The following is a 19,328-nucleotide window of genomic DNA, read 5'->3' on the forward strand; positions in this document are numbered from 1 at the left end:
TGTTCATTGGTCTGAAGCTCAATTAACTAATCCTGAAGTACGTGCAGGAGGGTGGTCAGATTGGGAAACCTGGACAACTTGTTCCCGGACATGTGGACGAGGAATGATTTACAGACGAAGAATTTGTAATAACCCAACGTAGGTTTGTTTTGGTAATTCCTTATTAAGAAAGTGATGAATATATGTGTAAAAGAAATTGTATATATATTTTGTGATTTTGAAAATGACATATGGGGTAGATATAATTTGCTGATTCTGAAACATACCTTTATGGCACATTGATATTTCTCAGGTCACTAGAAAAAATAATAAATTTTGTTACTTACTTTCTTACTTACTTACTAACTTACTGTATTTTGACAATTCACATCTTTGAAAACGGTTATACGACGATTTTCATTGTTATTCATCGGTATTTCTAGACATGTTTAACTAAACTTTTTATGATGATAGACGGGCATCTATGACTGAAACTTGGACACTAAATCGTCAATAAAGGAAAGATGTGGAGGAATTCATCTGATATTGTACATTACTTTAACTCAGCACTGAATTCTCAAATTTGTGTTAACTTAGTCTTTAAGGAACTTTTACAAATAAAACTCAAGAGATTTGGTATGATTTCAAAAGTCCCAGACGGACAGGATTGCTGAATTTGAACATGAACCTAAATATTACGCATGGCTTAGCCAAATATTATCTCAATCAGTATAATTTACACTATAATGATAAATAAGTAAATCTTTTTCTTTAATATTTGTAGTCCAAAGAACACTGCAATTTGCGATGGAAATGAATACGAGGCGAAAGGTTGCAGTCTAACGGTAGTTATTACTTTTTTCTTATTTCATATATTTGTTTTGACAATTTTCATTATCAAGCTATAACATTTGCATGGTGATGGGCTTATCATATAATTTCAGGGTAATATTTACATACTTTCTATCACTAACAAAGGGATGCAGAAGGTACCAAAGAGAAAATAGAAGTTCATAAGTCAAAAACCGACAAAACCATGGAAAAAACGAAAAAAAGTCTGATCAACAGAAACCCTACCAAAGCCCGTTGGTGATTTCATGTGCTTCACAAGTGTACATTTAGCACATCATTTGTTCTGCATCTGATCTATATGTTTCTGAATAAACTGATTAACAAATATGAAACAATGTGATGTTATTAGTATTACTCTGAATACGATTTTTCTGTTCCTAAGAAGAAGTATTGTTTAAATAAAACACTTTATAGGATTTAATTGGTATCGCAGCAGTGCAATGGTAATAATGATCTTTATCAAAATAGAAAAACTACGCTCCACATTTTGTCTTCAACATCAAATATCCTTTTCATAATATTTTTCAGCCGTGCCTTGGGGACAGTACCATTGATTCTAATCTTATAATACAACGTGCATCAGAGACATGTCAAAGACTAATTGATAACAACATCATTAATGGAACAGAATATACAGCTTCAGGAACTATTTACTCATCATTTAGTATGTAGAAAAACATTTGACATCACGTTAATTAACTGTATACGAATTGTATATCAACAATATATCCATAACTTTAGGAAATATCAGATATAAAAACAAATTCCAAATTTCCGTTCAAAGTAAATTCTTTAATGGATGCTTAATTGTGTTAACTGCCTCACAACTGATAACGCATGGTACAGGTTTCAGTACACTGAAATAAGCTATCCAATAATTATTCAGGTAACTGATACTCTAAACTGTTTCTGATACTAGTAGTTAAGAAAATGAAATCCTCAATATTTATCTGTCTAACCAAACTTAACAATCCATCAGTTTTTTTCAGAATTAGTGGTAACCAAATAAAAAATTATATAGATATAGGAAGATGTGGTATGAGTGCCAATGAGACAACTCTCCATCCAAGTTACAATTTATAAAAGTAAACCATTATAGGTCAAGGTACGGCCTTCAACACGGAGCATACATTTTAAGCTTAGCCTGCTTTAGTAGCTGTGTGTGTCTTTGATACGTGGTTTCCAATATAGTTAACCTATACAGAATGTATTTAAGGTTCTTTTAAGGTTTGAAAAAAAACTATGCAGATGTGTTATGATTTCACTACCCTTACTAAAAAAAACTAATGTTATCAGTAAATTAAAACCATACTTAATATTATTGTTATACACACTGCACATTAACGGTATTACAATCTGGTAATATCTATTTTTTTTTTGCATTGTACAAGGTCATGCTTTTCTCCTACTGTTAACGATGTCTTCGCTCTAAATCCATTGGATGTTTGATGTGAACCGATTGATATTTTAGTCTTAGATACATGATATTTTTATTGGTTGTTATTGGTTTTGAAGTAGCCTTCAGTTACTGCGAGTACTCTCAGATCTTTACTTTGTATCTTTTTAGTTTTCAGGCATGCATGAATACCCTGCCGCGTCCGGTCTGTGTTTCTGTTAGATGTTTTTTCTGCTATCTATCGATCTGATAAGTTAAGCCCTTTTCAACTGTTTTTTACAGTTTGTTTTTATGTTGTACTGTTACACCATTGTCCCAGGTAGGGGAGCGTTGGCGTCTTCAAACATGTTTTAACCCGTCACATTTTTATGTGCCTGTCACAAGTAAGCAACCTGAAGTTCAGTGGTTATCGTTGGTTCATGTCTGTCATATTTGTTTTTTGTAAATTGTTTTGTTATAAATCAGGCCATTAGTTTTCTCAGTTGAAATAGTTTCATTTTTTTCATGTCGAGGCTTTTCATAGTCGACTATACGGTATGGGTTTTCTCATAGTTGAAGGCCGTACGGTTGCCTATAATGGCTAACATCAACTTCGTTTGAACTTATGTGGATAGTTGTCTTATTGTCAATCATACCACATCTCTTTAATTTCATATTTTTATAATGAGTACGAAAACCGTGGTTGTTTAACCAGAAGTCGTTTGTATTTGGGTTTTTTTCTCTGGGTGGTGCTAATGTATTGGTGTTTACCTCACATTTTTTTTTTCATTAAAAAAATAAACAATTCTATTCAGACCACGGTGTATGTGAAGTTTTTTGTGAATCAACTCCAGGGTATACCAGACCTGATTTTACAAGATTTGGATTAATAGAAAACGGTACACCGTGTCCTGGAACCTTACATACAGCTGATGCAAATAAATATTCCCGCCGCCCAGGTTTTTATTACGCTTGCTTAGAAGGTTATTGTAAGGTAATATATATTCTTTAGGGCTTTAATTTTTTTATATGAAAAGAGTTTGAAGTTAAAAAAAAAAACCAGTGGTCACAAAATTAAAAAAACAATTCCTTCATTTCAAAGAATGACAATTTTAACAAACATTAATGCATTGAATACTAAGCAACATCTGGAGAAATAGACGATAAACAGTTCCTTCTCTTCTAGATACATCCTCTAGAAGTCTTTGAGAACGAAAGGTCGGTGTTATGTCAAGAACGTGTAGAGGATTATGTGTGCATCTGTATGACAGAGACAATCTAATGGATAATTTACGACATTTATTATATGTACCAACCATATGAACTCCTTCTTGGTAATGTCAAATTAAAGACAGAAGGTTTAAGACAACAAATCCTCTTTATTTATTGAGTTCGAAGAAAACGTTAGCCATACGCTCAAGGGGGAGGGGGATATTTAGGAAATACACCTCCCAAAGCGAAGCATAATAGCCAAATTATTTAAAGCCAACTTAACTTGATAAAGTTAGAACGTTATCGGTATGGTCTGTGCATTGCAAAATTGATAAAAGAGCAATCAAAGACCTCAAGCTGTTCTTCATATGTATCATAAAATTACACTGTAAATGTAAATAAGAAGGATACACTTCTTTGACATTAATTTGTTACTGTTGTAGAGATTTGACTGTGCCAATACACTTAATTCTGGTGTACGTGATGGATGTGGTGTGTGTAATGGTGATAATAGTACATGTATTATCCGAGAGGGAAATTTTACTGATGATGTGGCTCAATGTAAATATTAATACTTGCTGATTATTTGTAATGTCTTTTCAAACATATAAAAATGTTCAATATACAGATTGTTTGTACTATATGATCAGGGTAAGGCACATATTAGATTTGTTAACAGCTTCGACTAATTGAAGTATTATTTATATGAAGTTAATTAATGGTTTCCAAATGACTATAGGAATAAGATACAAAATTAAACGATAAAACTACCGTACGAGAAACAAATATATAGGTCATCACAGAATCAAGTTGAGAGATGGGTCTGATTTCTTTCAAAGTAAATAATTAAATAGCAATTACTTTGTCAATTGTACGATTGAATTAAATTAATGATTACACCATTTCTCAAATGAACTAATTAAATTAATGATTACACTGGCAAGTAATCATGATTACATCTGATTACATCTGATTACAATCAGTTTAAGAAATAACCCATTTGAATGATGTTAATGAATGAAGGTTAAACAAATCATTAAAATAACACGTTGTTGGTATCAAATTACATGTATATCTATTCATCATATTAACTTAACATGCTCAAAGTAACCAAAACTATTTTAACAAATTATATATTTATTAAATATGAATAATACAAATGTTCATTTAAGACATGGTATGTATATTGACCATAGACACAATTTAAGAGTTTTTCCATTTTAATGAGAACGTAATCAAAAAAGATTACGAGGTATTTTGAAAGTAATTTATTAAGTTAAATTAGATGTATTCAGATTTTTGGGTGATTAGTGAAGATAGTATTTACTTGAAAAATTGTAATCGATTAAATCTGATTAATGATAACACTTACATTTACCCTAAGCCTGACCATGTTTAATGGAAACTTAGTAGTTTTAAGTTCAGTGCTTTGTTTTTTTTTACCGTTGATGACAATTTTTGCATAAATCTAACAGCGTTATTTATTATTCATAGCATAGGAACTTCTTGATTTTAAGCTTCATTAATCATTTATTCATTTTTTGTACAAGATACACATAATTAAAAATATTATGTATCGACTCTTTGAACGATACTCTCATAGTTTTCGTTTCATGTTGCATTTCAAATTCAAATCGTGACATAATTTTGACAATTAGACTAAATTACCTAAATGTTATATGTATCATATGAACATCCAGCGGTATAAAATTGAACTTTCCTTGTTTTCCCTTAGTTTAATATTTTTTTAAAGGCCTTTCTTGATTTCAAACACTGTGCTGGTTGAATGCATCCACCGTCATCCTTCCTCCTTTGAAGGACGCAGATAGTTTTTTTTTTTTTTCATTTAAGAGATGTTTAACTTAGACCTGTATAGCATAAGAAAATGGACAATGTGCACATGGAGATTTCCGATTCCCACAAAACTTTCCAATGCCCTTTCGCTATTATTATGAAGTGATATATTAAAGGTATATGTATTTTATACAGGGGTACGAAGGGATTGGACAGAAATTCCTGTTGGTGCATATAACATAGAAATATCATTTGTATATAAAGATATGAAGCAATATTATACAGGTAACAACTTAACCAATATATATTTTGGTTGATTGCTGCAAGAATTATATATCAGGTTGGAGAGTTGTAACTGCAGGTTTAATACAATTACATAATTTGGTTAACTTGTACTTAAGAGATAACATGTATTATCTGAATCATATATGAGATTCTCAGTACCGATATTGGTACACAAGTCTTTTTTAATAAACAATGGTAATTGTCACCATTATGAACTTATGAAGAATGCGTAGCAGACATAGAAATAAGGAGATATGGTATGTGCCTATGAGACAAAATCCAGCAGAAAATATAGGACGAGTATTTTGTCAACTAGAGGGCACCGTCCGGCCATTTTATACATTGGGCAAAACTCATACCGTATAGAGAGCTTTTACATAAATGACCGAATGTGAATAAAATCAACAGAAACATCAAACGACCTGATTAATTTGAAATAATTCAAAAGAAAAAACCAACTGACTATTCCGTACGATTTCGTTTAAACATGGAATTTTCTTGAGGTATAGAATTTTATAATGTATCGTTTTATCATTTCAGAAATATTCAATAAAGACGGGACTTCAATTATAACGAGTAGCATTAACGATGGTAGCAGAAAATTTCAAACTGGAGATAGTCCGGTCAATGTTGATGGAACTTTGTGGCATAATGATGCTTATGTTGCGATAATGCATGCCGAAGGACCATTGACAAAGCCGGTAATAGTGAAGGTTTGTAAAAACATTTGCTGTGTGAATAGTTCTCATGTTAAAATTGAAATGTTCTATTTTTGCATTTCATCAACGTGTAAACCACATCTTCTTATTTTCATATAAGTCTGAAGTTCACAAAGTGTGAGTTTCTTGATCAGTTCCACTTTCATGAATTAAAAAAAAATCTTAATAATTGCAATGGTACATACATTAATTTTTTTAATTTTTCAATGTCAAAATAACACTTGCTGTTAACAGTAACTTCACGGGCAGGTGTAGCTTGGTGCTGGGTGAATATCCCGTTTATGGTTTGTTTTCCTGTTCATGTTAATACTTGCAAAAAAGTAAGGAGAATGACATTTAACTTCCACTGAAATTGACCAACTGACAAATAAGCAACACTAGATTGAAATCGATATCTTATATATGCATAAAAAGATTATTTATTCCACACAATTGGCACACTGATATTATAGTGCTTTGCAAATCCAACTGAACCACTGTCAACACACTTTCCACTAATCTCCCTCATACATAAAGGCATACATAAAGAAGTAGAAAAGTGAGGCGAAAGATACCAAAGTGATATTCAAACTCATTAGTCGAAAACAACTGACAATGTCATGGCAAAATACGACCAACGATCAAGAGACAAACAGTACAGAAAAGACAACATAGAAAACTAAACAATAAGCAACCTTTTATAAGAACCCTACAAAAACCAGAAGGGTAAGCAGATCCCACTTGTGGAACCGTCGAGTTGCTCATTTAAGTATAAGGTGACATTGGAGGAAAAGAGGGCGGAATTGTGGTTACGACAATTGAAACACTATTCATTATCAAACTTAAAAACACTTTCTTGTATGCTGAACCTTTAATTTTCCACAAATACACAACTTAGAGATAATGTGACATATAATATCGTTCTTTTACAGTCAATGCAGATGAATTTGGGTGGGGTACATTTATTTTTGATCGCTTTAAAAAGTCGGTGTAGAGTTTTACTGAAATAAGTAAAATCTTTCTGTAAAAAGAAAGAAAAATCATTTCATCATTTCAACATTCATAACCTTTGTTATATCAATGTATAACTCATATGTATAAAAATGTACGTTAAATTTGCACATTTAGATAACTGGATAACGAGTATAGCGTAGGAACCGTTTTGTGCGTCTGTCTTCCGTTGGAAACAAATTGTTTCTAGATGGTAACTTGAGTATCCCCTGTTGATTATATAGAATAAGAAAGGCTTATTGATGTTTTGGTCAATATTTCAAACGTTTGGGTCAATATTACTAAGACTGATATAGTAGTTTTTGAAAAATTATTTCCCGATGGTAACTTTACTTTCCCTTGCTTGATTTGAATGGAACCTATGCAGATAAAAGATGTAGATTAGGACAGACGTCAATGGATATTGGAGTCAGCAGGTCAAAGGTCACGGCCATTTGCACTAGATAGAAACAACCAGTTAATTGTAAAACATTAAATTGCCTTTTTTAATTTACAGGTATACAGTTTCGGATCGAACATTAATACTGGAATAAAATATATTTACTCTGTGCCCACCAACAGTAAGTTTTATTAGCATAGTTGATTACTGGTGAATATCCTTTTATTAGTTCAGTATATCATATAGTAGTGAGAGATCGCTTTATTGTGTCCTTGTCCATATTCAAACAGACTAATAAACGTTTTGTTTTAGCAGTTACTTAAGCATAGTTTGGCATCTCGTAAATGTTTTTTAATTCGTTCATGACTACAGGACGGATGCGACAGCACACTCAAGACATGCCATTTCAAACTCCATCAATTTGTGAATCTGAAAGAAAATTTTATGATTTTATCTTTAGGTACTCTATATAATTAGAATGTTTGGGCAGAATCAAAATTAATTATTAAGGTTCTTATCTGAAAATGCAAGATTCTCGTAACTGTGGCACAAAGTTTAATATAGAACCATATGTAAAAGACAAAGAAATATCCCAAAAGCATCAGGTGAGGCACAACCAAGTCTTATTTTCATTTATTCCAATTTAACAGTTCAAAATCTTTGTATTTCTTGTTAAGGGTTATTGGTAACGTCCATAAACTAAAGTAAAAATTTCTCAAAAATTATTATCTAGCACTTGGTTTATACCACCACTAGTGTTATGGCAGTTTCCGAGGGTATCATTATCTCAGTATATTTTGCCTTGTTACTGACATGATTCAAAACATACTTTTCTTAAATATTTTGTTGATTGCATTCAGATGCTTGGGTTTGAGAGTTCCTGAATAAGATTTGTTTAGAGAGGCGCCTGAGACGCACTTAATTTATAAAGTGTTATTTAAAATGTCTCCATTGTTCAGGTTATTTACTCACTTTAGATACTGACATATTCAATAGTAAAATTTTAAAATTTCTCGTGTGGGTAAATTACAAAAGACAGTGGCAGGAGTATTGTAGAAGAATATTTATTACATAAATATAATTCATATATGATAAGAAAAGCAAATAACAAATGCTCCTTACGAACTAAAGCGTAAATCTTCGTCTTACGACAGATGCTAAACGACTATCATAGTCACGTAGAAATAGAGAGAGAGAGTATTGATGTAAATATTTATATATAACTATTTACCCTTCAAAAAATAATGATAGAAACATAAGAGTCAGTGCGTTTATTATAAACACCGGTATCATTACCTTACATGATTGGTCATAAAATTCGATTCCGCTACCATTGTAAATTCGAATATGACATAATGAGTTGAGTGTTTTTTATTTTATAATTAACATCATAAACGTGCTTCATCAAAGATAGAATACAATTTGTTTGAGCAATTCTAACCCTACTGAAATGCTTTGCTGCTATAAATTAAGACAACCCAGGTTGCTTGATTTAAATTATGCGGAGAATCATTGCACAACTTAATAGTGAGATAGAGTTTTTTACAAGGACAAAGACACAAGGTAACTATGATAATTATGCAGGTAAAGTTCCTTATTCCTTATATGCATACAGCTTTAGTAATAAAATTTTGTGTAACAAGTTGATAAAATATATATAGTAACCTCATAGCGACCATTTTAGTTGTTGATGTTGAATAAAAACATAAAATTCAGGAAAAACACTTTTTTTCAGTTTATATTGTGTTAACACTTGTCTTATATTTGTTTTTTTTACTACAGTTAAACTTATAGGCTGAATGCTTCATCAATCGCATTTTAAACATTTTGATATCGTACCCAACAAAACTAAACCAAGTAATTTCAAGTTCAAATCACATATATTATCATTATCAGCTATAAGTAATCATTAAGTTATATTCAATTCGTAGAAAAAACCAGTGAACAGTTTACTGTTCGAACAAGTGAATTGATAACAACTCTATCTGCTGTCGAAATAGAACCGTCCAAGGATATAGCAACTGTATCATTAAATCATTATTCTACAACTAAACCGATAACAACAAACATATCTTTTTTGACGGAAAAGTCTTCAGTTGCAACATATGATCCAGTGTCGACAACCGCATCAACAAAACAAGATTCAAAGGCAACATTTAATAACATTCATATATTCATTTTTGTTGTTTCTGTTATGGTTTCGGTTGGATTATCTGTTATGTCTTATCGTTTGTAATCAAAATAATTATAAAATTGCCTTCCCATAACACCATTGTTATCAAAATTCTTTAGACGAGTATTGTGAAAATAATTGTATAAAGTTCGAGATGTTTGGGTTTTTTTTCTTTTTTGTTCACTTCAGTGTTCCTGTTGCTCGTTTGTTTTCCTCTTATAGTTGATATTTTTCCCTCGGTTTTAGTTTGTAACCCGGATTTGTGTTTTCTCTCAATCGATTTATGACCTTTGAACACTGGTATACTACTGTTGCCTTTATTTATATCAACAGAACAAGATTCATTATCTAAATTGATACCAACAAAAACATCTATTTCAACTGAACAATCTACAGATACATCGATAGAATCTGTAACAGATAAGACTGACATTTCTACTAATTTGTTGTTCGGAGCCAGTGACAAATCAACTAGAAATCCTGCGAGTTTAACAATTACTTCCACATTGACTGTAGGCTCACCACGTAGTTTAGAAAATAAAACACGAAAAATACACGATGTATCTAGGAATGACGCATCTAGTTTAAAAACAATTGCAAAGTTTAACCTTGTGCTCATTGTTGCCATACTTAGTAGTTTGCTATTCGATGTTCAGAGTATTATGTCTTTGTGTTTCTTCGAGGGTTATTCCATTCAGGAAACGATCAGAAAAATCATTCTCAACAAGAAAACAACAAACAACTTGGAGGAAAAATAGTCACCATGTATTCACAGAAAAATCAACCCTATCCTTTATAAACGGGACGATTTCAACTTCCCAATTATCAATTTCCCATTTCTCAGTAGTAACATACCCTCTGCTCCTTCGTATGGTGTTTACATATCTCAATTGCTACGTTATTCTCGTGCTTGTTCACACTATACGGACTTCATATACAGGAGTGTGCTCCTTACGCAGAGACTGCTCCAACAAAGTTATGAGCAGGACAGATTAAAAATGACACTCCGTAAATTTTACGGACACCATCACGAATTGGTTGATCCATACGATGTGACTTTGTCCAAACTAACTAAGGACATTTTTACCACGTGTTAGATTGTGGTTTGTCATTACGTCGTCTGATCTTTTAATTACCGAACGTGACTTATTCCCGATTGTGACTGTTTTGCTGAGTGTGAAACCGTATTGCTATAAGACGTGTCACGGTACTTTTCTATCCCAAATTCATGTATTTCATTTTGATGTTATATTTGTTATTCTCGTCGGATTTTGTCAAATGTCTTAACGTCTTTTCTGTTATATTCGTGTGTTATGGTAAAGATAATTAATCACCCCCTTCATTTATTAGATTTTAGTTTGGTTCAACGAAATTTATACGATATATTTGGTTTACAGTTTGATTCAGAAGAAACACCGACATAGCTAGATAATACAATTAATTATCTAATTACTACCACAATTTGATATTAATAAGTATTGTTATTTTCATTGTTATTAATAAATGTAATGTCAGTATTACCAATCTAATCTTGAATCAATCCTAATCCTTTCTTATTTTTGGGAAATATTTTTACAAATTCAAATGTGACGTCACTTTGTGTGTTTTTTTTTAGAATTTCAAATGTGACGTCACTTTGTGCATTGAGGCTTTGGCTGTGTATTTTTATGTGTTGAATTAAGTTGTTTTATGTAATGTATCCGTTTTTATTCTGTAGTTAGTCCCCACTTCGGTTTTATCATGTATATCTATTGTATAGTCATTTTATAAAATTTACTGTTTGCAAAATTATAAATTATTCTAAGTAATAAGGATGTTCTTGACCCAGGCAGAAAACCCTGGCCGTGTTGGTCGCAACTTTTTGGGAGTTCTAGTCCTCGGTGCTCTTCAGCTTTGTGCTTGTTTTGGCTTTCGGACTTTTTTCGTCTGGGCGTCACTGGATTGTCTTGTGTGGACGAGACGCACGTCTGGCGTATTGAATTTTAAGCCTAGTGCCTTGTTAGCTATTATCCGTGTGTTTCTTTGTCCTATATGTTCTCCCATTTATTTGTATTGTGGTCCTGTCATGTGATGTTGTCGTTTTGGTGTTGTGTTTGACGTTGCCATAAAAGCGGGAGGTTTGGCATGCCACAAAACCAGGCTCAACCCACCATTTTTGTTCTTAAAATGTACTGTACCAAATCAGGAAAATGGCCATTGTTATATTATGTTCGTTTCTGTGTGTGTTACATTTTAATGTTGTGTTTTTGTTGTGTCGTTGTTCTCCTCTTATATTTGATGCGTTTCCCTCAGTTTTAGTTTGTAACCCGGATTTGTTTTTATCTTTATCGATTTATGAGTTTCGAACAGCGGTATACTACTGTTGCCTTTCTTCGTCCTAACCGAAATGAATTACTGCTTTATAATTGTAAAGTAACTCTATAAATGTGCAAACCAAATCTTGTATTTTTTTTCCTTTTGTAGATGGATGTTACTAATATTTTTTTCTTTATAAGAATGATTAAAATGTAAATGCATTAGCTAATCCAATGAACGTTGTATATCATCACTTATCCAAAGCTGTGAAAACGTTTTAGTTTAAGGCCTTCACTGTGTTCCAATGTTTAAGAGTGCTTAGCTCATTTTCAGTTAACAACAACTCTAGATTGATTCCAATTGTACTATGTAGAATGTAATTTTGGATAACTCTATGGCTTGTAAACATTATTTCTTTGGTAGAGTGGGCTTAATATTTTCTTTGGACAAGCGCTTAAAATTGAACTTTCTATGCCTTATTCCACAGATTAATATTTTTTAATACAAAGGCATTTCTGGATTTCACACACCGTGCTGGTTGGATTAATCAACCGGTATCTTACATACTTTCAAGGACGCAAATAGTTTTATTTTCATTTAAAAGATTTTTAACATAGACCTTTATAACAATAGAATATGGACAATCTGCACATGAAGAATTCAAATTCCCGCAAAAATTTCTAATGCCTTTTAGCTTTTATTATCAAGTGATGTTTTAAAGTACATGTTTTATACAGGGGTACGAAGGGATTAGACAGAAATCCTGTTAATGCATCTAACATAGAAATATAATTTGTATATAACGATATGAAGCAATATTATACAGGTAACAATTTAACCCAATATATATCTCGGTTGATTGCAGCAAGAATTATATATCAGTTTCATCAGACACGTGTTTTCAAACATGCAATGTAGTGTCTGCTGCATTATCTGGACATAAAAGTCAGTATACGTGCTTCTTATGACATTTTTGGCGAGTCAAGGGTTTCTTGTCCATTTATCAAGATGTCTACTGAATCACTAACTTGAGAAGATGTGGTGATTATGTTAATACCCAACAAAAACATTGATAATTTAAATTTTAAGGATTTAAGTACTCCTCTGTCTATCCTTGCTTCACCTTACAAAACTGTATTAACATAATCTCTCAAAGTTCATAGGATATTAACATACAACGAATTAAAAAAAACTCATGATAAACTGATGGAAAAAACTTCGAAGCAGCTTAATGTTTTACGAAAACTAGAATTTAGACTTAAAAGGGAATAATTGGAAAAAATTTCTATGACTTTTATTCGGCCTATTCCCGAGTATTCATCAGACGTCCCAACCTAAGAGTGACTGAGGAATAGAAATATGGTCACTACAGGTCTTCTTCCGACCGACAGTAAAATTCTTGCCGAAGTGGGGTGTCGTTTGCCGTGCGGGATGTATCAAGTACGCAGCCACGTCCGGGACGGTAAATTCGATGTAGAGAGAAAGTTCCTCGCTCGCTGCATGTTAAGAACCCTTGCAACAACTCTTCGAGGGGTCTGTAGGTGACCTGTTGCAAGGCCAAATTTCTGTTCCTATCCAATATATCCTCGTTTTCCAGTGGCAGTCTAAATTTCGGGACCTTACCCCTGACGGCCTCAATTACAAGACCTACCTATTGTATTCATTGTCAATTTGTTCTCGTCCTGAACATGCATGAAATATTTGCATCTGGACGTTAAGCAACCAACAATCAATCAATCAATCATCTAAAGTCTGGGGTAACTGTGAGCAAGTGAATTCTGATCGGTTGGAACATATCCAAATCGAGGTTGCTCGAATAGTTACGGGATTACCAAGTTACGCTAGCCGGGACAGAATCTATGTATAGACGGGATGGGGACAATTAAGCGTAAACGGGAGGTTAAAAACTAAGCTATGTTTTATAAAATTATTAATAATCAAGCGCCAGATTATTTACACGATTAGGTTCCGGATTTTGTATCAGATATTAGTAATTATAATTTGCGTAACAGTCAGAATATTACTATTCCTGTAAATCGTTTATCAGCTTATCAATAATCTTATTTTCCATCATCTATTACATTGTGGAACTCTTTGGACATAAGTATAAGACAGATTCCTACATTTTCCTTGTTTAAACTAAATTTGCATAAACTATATTATAGAAATAATAAATCTCCGAGATTTGGTTCCTCAGGAGATCGTTTGCATTCTGTTTTACACATAAAGCTGCGTAGCAGATGTAGCGCTATGTATGCTGACTTGTTCAAAGCAAATTTGATACAAAATACCAATTGTTCATGTGGTTCTATCAATGAAAATGTCGAACACTATTTGCCATACTGTATTAATATTTCAACACCTAGATATCTGATGTTAAACGAAATTAATATCTTTAATGTCAATATTACTATCGATTTTTTATTATATGGTGATGATGCATTGAGTACTGAAGCAAATGATAATATTTGTTTGTTCAAAAGTATGTAAAAATACCTAACGTTTTTCTCTGCATTGAGAACATTAACTCTGTAAACAACACAAAAATCTATTTGCACGTAATGACAATTAACCTATAGCTGTACTATGGAACCTATGGGAATGCAACCAGAGTATAAATCTCAATAACTGAAAATTATACCATAGCTATCTATGGTATAATTTTCACAATTATACAATGGTTTTGATAATATGGACTTCGAAAAGAAAATGAAAGATAGCAAGACCTGGCCGCGGCCACCTGAATTGTTTTACGTAGGAACAACAGAGTCAGTGCAGGGCCACTAAGCTAAACTGCCCACTCTGTACCAGCTGATATAAATTAATGCCTAGGGTGGGAATCGAACCCACGTACGCCAACGACTTTGTCCTATATTTCTAAATAAACAAAAAATCGCTCCCAGAACATGCATACAAACAAATGATTTATATAAAGTTTATATGTATATAATACTGGAAGATATAAGTTGATTTTTGGTTATTGAGATGTATACTTGGATTGTATTCATATTTCTCCTGGCATTGTACAGCTACATGTATACGTTTTAAAACAGTTTGCCGAGGCGATTTTTTTTTGGGAGGGGGACAGGGGCACGTCCCATTTGAGGAGTTTCATATATGGTAAATGCATAGACTTTTTCATGGTATTACTCGAAATGTTGGCTTGCTAGATCCCCCAATTTCAAAATCCTTGATCCTTATACACTGCTGACATCTTGTCTTTAACGAGGTTGCTGAAGGATCGCTAAAATTAGATAGCGTCTGGTAACTCTAAATGAAGCTGAAGTTTTTGTTTAAAAAATCTATAGTCAACATGTGATTTTAATCGTGAACATTTTGAAATCCCTTTTATTTAATGCACGACTCGGGTTTCTGGTACAAATTAAAATGTGGAATGATTCATCTAAAGTCTCAGAAAAATTCTTGTGAAATTAATTTCCTCACAATTATAAATTAATATAAAAAATTAAAACATTTCGAACATTTTAATAAAATGAAAAAAAAAACCTTTGTAGTTCAACTTTTAATCTGGGATTCCAAAAATCTTTCAAAATATGTCTGTAGTCTCTGGCGTACATATCCAGAACATCTAATTCCTTCAACATTTTTTCGTCACCAATGTGAATGTGCATCCATCGCGTTCGAAAAATCTTTTCTGACTGATATTCCCGCCGTTTCAGAAGCCCTTGCTTGTTTCAGAAAGAGGGACGAAAGATACCAGAGGGACAGTCAAACTCATAGATCGAAAACAAACTGACAACGCCATGGCCAAAAATAAAAAGACAAACAGACAAATAATAGTACAGATGACACAACATAGAAAACCACAGACTAAGCAACACGAACCACACCAAAAACTGGGGGTGATCTCAGGTGCTCCGGAAGGGTAAGCAGATCCTGCTCCACATGTGGCACTCGTCGTGTTGCTTATGTTATTACAAATCCGGTAAATAGTCTAATTCGGTAAGTCACATTCGTGAAAAGGGAAGGTATTGTAGTTACGACATAAGGAACATATCCGATATCATCTGTGAAACGGTTATTCCATAACGGTCAACCAACTCGTGATGGCGTCCGTAAATAAAGGCAACAGTAATATACCGCTGTTCGAAACTCATAAATCGATAGAGATAAAAACAAATCCGGGTTACAAACTAAAACTGAGGGAAACGCATCAAATGTAAGAGGAGAACAAAGACACAACAAAAACACAACATTAAAATGTAACACACACTAAAACTAACTACAATATAACAATGGCCATTTTCCTGATTTGGTACAGTACATTTTAAGAAAAGTATTGTGGCATGCCAAACCTCCCGCTTTAATGGCAACGTCAAACAAAACACCAAAACGACAACATCACATGACAGGACCACAATACAAATAAATGGGAGAATATATAGGACAAAGAAACACTCGAATAATAGCTATCAAAAGGTACTAGGCTTAAAATTCAATACGCCAGACGTGCGTCTCGTCCACACAAGACCAAGCAGTGACGCTCAGATGAAAAAAGCTTGAAAGCCAAAACAAGTACAAAGCCGAAGAGCACCGAGGACCAAAACTTCCAAAAAGTTGCGCCTACCACGGCCAGGGTTTTCTGTATAAGTTTGACTTCAACTTCACCATTTGGAACTCTTGGTTTAATAGCTTCCTTGTGAGCAGCAATCCTTTATCAGAGAAATTATGATAGGAAACACAAGCCCGGGAATAGTAGGCGGAGCTTTATGTGTAAGGCCCGAAAAAGTATAATTTAACTGATTCTTAAGAATTAAGTAAAGGAACAAAAATATATGAAATATAAAATTTTAAACAGCAAAAGATGCGATAGATTAAAGCAGATATTCCATATTTTTTGGATAATTTTGCGGTGTTTGGTAAATTATACCATAGTTTTGTGCTGAAACCCCTCGGCAACCTGAGGTTATTGCCGGGGGTTGCAACAAAAGCTATAGTATAATTTACTAAACACCGCAAAACGATCCCAAAGATATGAAATATCTATAACTAATCGAATGATCTTGATGAAAAGCTACTGTTATGTTATGCTATCAATAACGATAAAATGGATCTTAATGAAAGAATATAAAATTAAATTATAAACCAATACTTACCATAATTGTGCAGTTTACATGCTTTTCTTAAACTTGCATTTTGTTTTTATCCCACGCAGAATTATGAGAAACGCACACAGTTATTAATCTTAAAGTTATGTCTACACAAGACAAGATTTGCGCATTTAATAATTACACACTGACAATTCGGTGTGTTTGATTTTATTTATATTGTAAAAAAGATGCACTCCATTAAAATCCATAGATTTGTTTCAACAAGTTTCCTTTTGTTTTCATTTCTTTATGCTTAAATTATTTGTTAGCATGAAATATGGGATTTGTTCCTTAATTAATGTGTATATTTCTTTTTGTTTTGGAGAAGACGTTACTAAGTTGTAAAACTTATGTCTGATCCATTTGTCATTTTGAACAATAAAATATGTGTAAACTATGATTTACTTTTTATCATGTATTCCTTTCTCATGTAAAATTAAGATTAAATGTTTATAAAAAAACTACAAGATATTGAAGAACATGAAATCAAAAGATCATAAACAGAACTGTCAAAATAGCTTAAACTACTTTACCTGGAGAGTTGCAGTTTTAACACACTTACATAATTTGATTAACTAGAGCTTATGAGATAAAATGTATTATCTGATTCATAAATAAGGTTCTCAGTACCAAAATTAGCTAATAAGTCTTTTTTGATAAACAATGGCATTGTCACCATTATGAACTGATGTAGAATACTTAGCACCCATAGAAATAAGGTGATATGGTATGAGCCACTGAGACAAAATCCAGCAGAAAAAATAAGACGAGTATGTAATAAACTGGAGGTCACTGTACGGCCTTTTAACATTGATCAAAACTCATACCGTATAGAGTTCTTCGTTTCTATATATATGTTAGAGTTTGTTTTTGTTACACTTCATGGACGGGACTTAATAATCGAAGATATTAGGCAATGACGTCACGTACCAGTGCAGCAACGTTGCGTGCTCATCTCCATTCGAATCAATTAACCAATGAAATGCAAGAGACGTCATTTATACAACCGAACAACTATCACAAAGTTTTGTTAATGTAGTTTTACTAACTAATCCACTTTATTTCATATTCTAAACCAAAAACAAAATAATATAATTAAGACAATTTGACGATTAAATGACATTTGATTTGTCGATACTGACTTCATCAGCTCGCCCTTGCGGGCTCGCTTGATATACTTGCTGATAAAGTCAGTATCAAAATAAAAAATGCCATTAAGAAACTGACCACTATTGTTGAAAACTAACAATACAATGTAGAATGAATACAGAATATTTATTACTAATAATGCAAATAATATATATATATACAACATCATGTGTTTGTGGATTTATGATAGGCCGCAGATAAAAATGTTTTGCCAGTTCCAGGGAGACAAACAACCCGATAGCCAAGGAATTTAAAAGAGCCTATTGCGGACCCTATGATAACATAAGTATCAAAATATCCTTCCTACGTGCAAGAATGGACTGGACGGAGAACCCCCTCTGTTTACACAAACCTCTGCAAAAACAACGGCCCCTCCGACATTTTTTTTTGTTTTGCAAACAACCTGAATTACGTGTACTGCGGAGATGACACCTCCCTTCTGTTACCAGATTCCACTTTTTTATAGTTTCATCTTTTATGCCGCGATTGCTCGCCTCTGTGGCTGCTTCAATTAAAAAAGAATGATAAGGTTCGGGTTAGAAATGTTACAAAAATTTACGAATTATCTTAGCATAGCTGACAGTTGATATTTGGTAAGCGATGACCCGTCAAAATGAATAATTAAATGATTAAAACCTGACACCGCAGGACGTGTAGATACTTTTCCATAGATAAGACTGGACAAATAGCTGCGTTATCTGTGTATTTATTTATTTACTTTTACTAATGTTAATTTTGAGTTAATGATCTTACAAGGCCACATCCGAAAGTTGCCATGCTACGGTACTAGAATAGAATTTATGTTTTGTTGTAAACTCACTCACACGTAACATAGCGAAAAGTACTTGAATAAATGAAGATTCAAATAATAACGATTTATGTACAAATACTAGCGAAAAGGATATACCACTTATATATGATCGAACATTAGCTGCAGATAGATGCTTCAAAGATAAATAAGCTATGAATTGTACTAGCTGTTCAACAGAAACTGTCCATACTTTTTCCAATGTAT

The 19,328-nt window shown here is 32.9% G+C and overlaps 2 protein-coding genes across 6 annotated transcripts in view; both read left to right on the plus strand.

Moving 5' to 3' along the window:
• LOC127737462 (A disintegrin and metalloproteinase with thrombospondin motifs 18-like) overlaps positions 1-19,328 on the plus strand; it is a 270,986-nt gene that overhangs the window by 61,455 nt on the left and 190,203 nt on the right. The window lies entirely within an intron of this gene.
• LOC127737464 (ADAMTS-like protein 4) lies at positions 764-11,294 on the plus strand. The gene is made up of 7 exons (XM_052248175.1): positions 764-824; positions 1,360-1,495; positions 3,862-3,979; positions 5,408-5,497; positions 6,038-6,210; positions 7,703-7,766; positions 9,517-11,294. Exons 2-7 carry the CDS (start codon positions 1,451-1,453, stop codon positions 9,819-9,821), a joined length of 795 nt encoding a protein of 264 aa, XP_052104135.1. The 5' UTR covers positions 764-824; positions 1,360-1,450; the 3' UTR covers positions 9,822-11,294.

This window comes from Mytilus californianus, unplaced genomic scaffold, assembly GCF_021869535.1.
Source record: "Mytilus californianus isolate M0D057914Y unplaced genomic scaffold, xbMytCali1.0.p SCAF_4, whole genome shotgun sequence".
Lineage (NCBI taxonomy): Eukaryota > Metazoa > Mollusca > Bivalvia > Mytilida > Mytilidae > Mytilus > Mytilus californianus.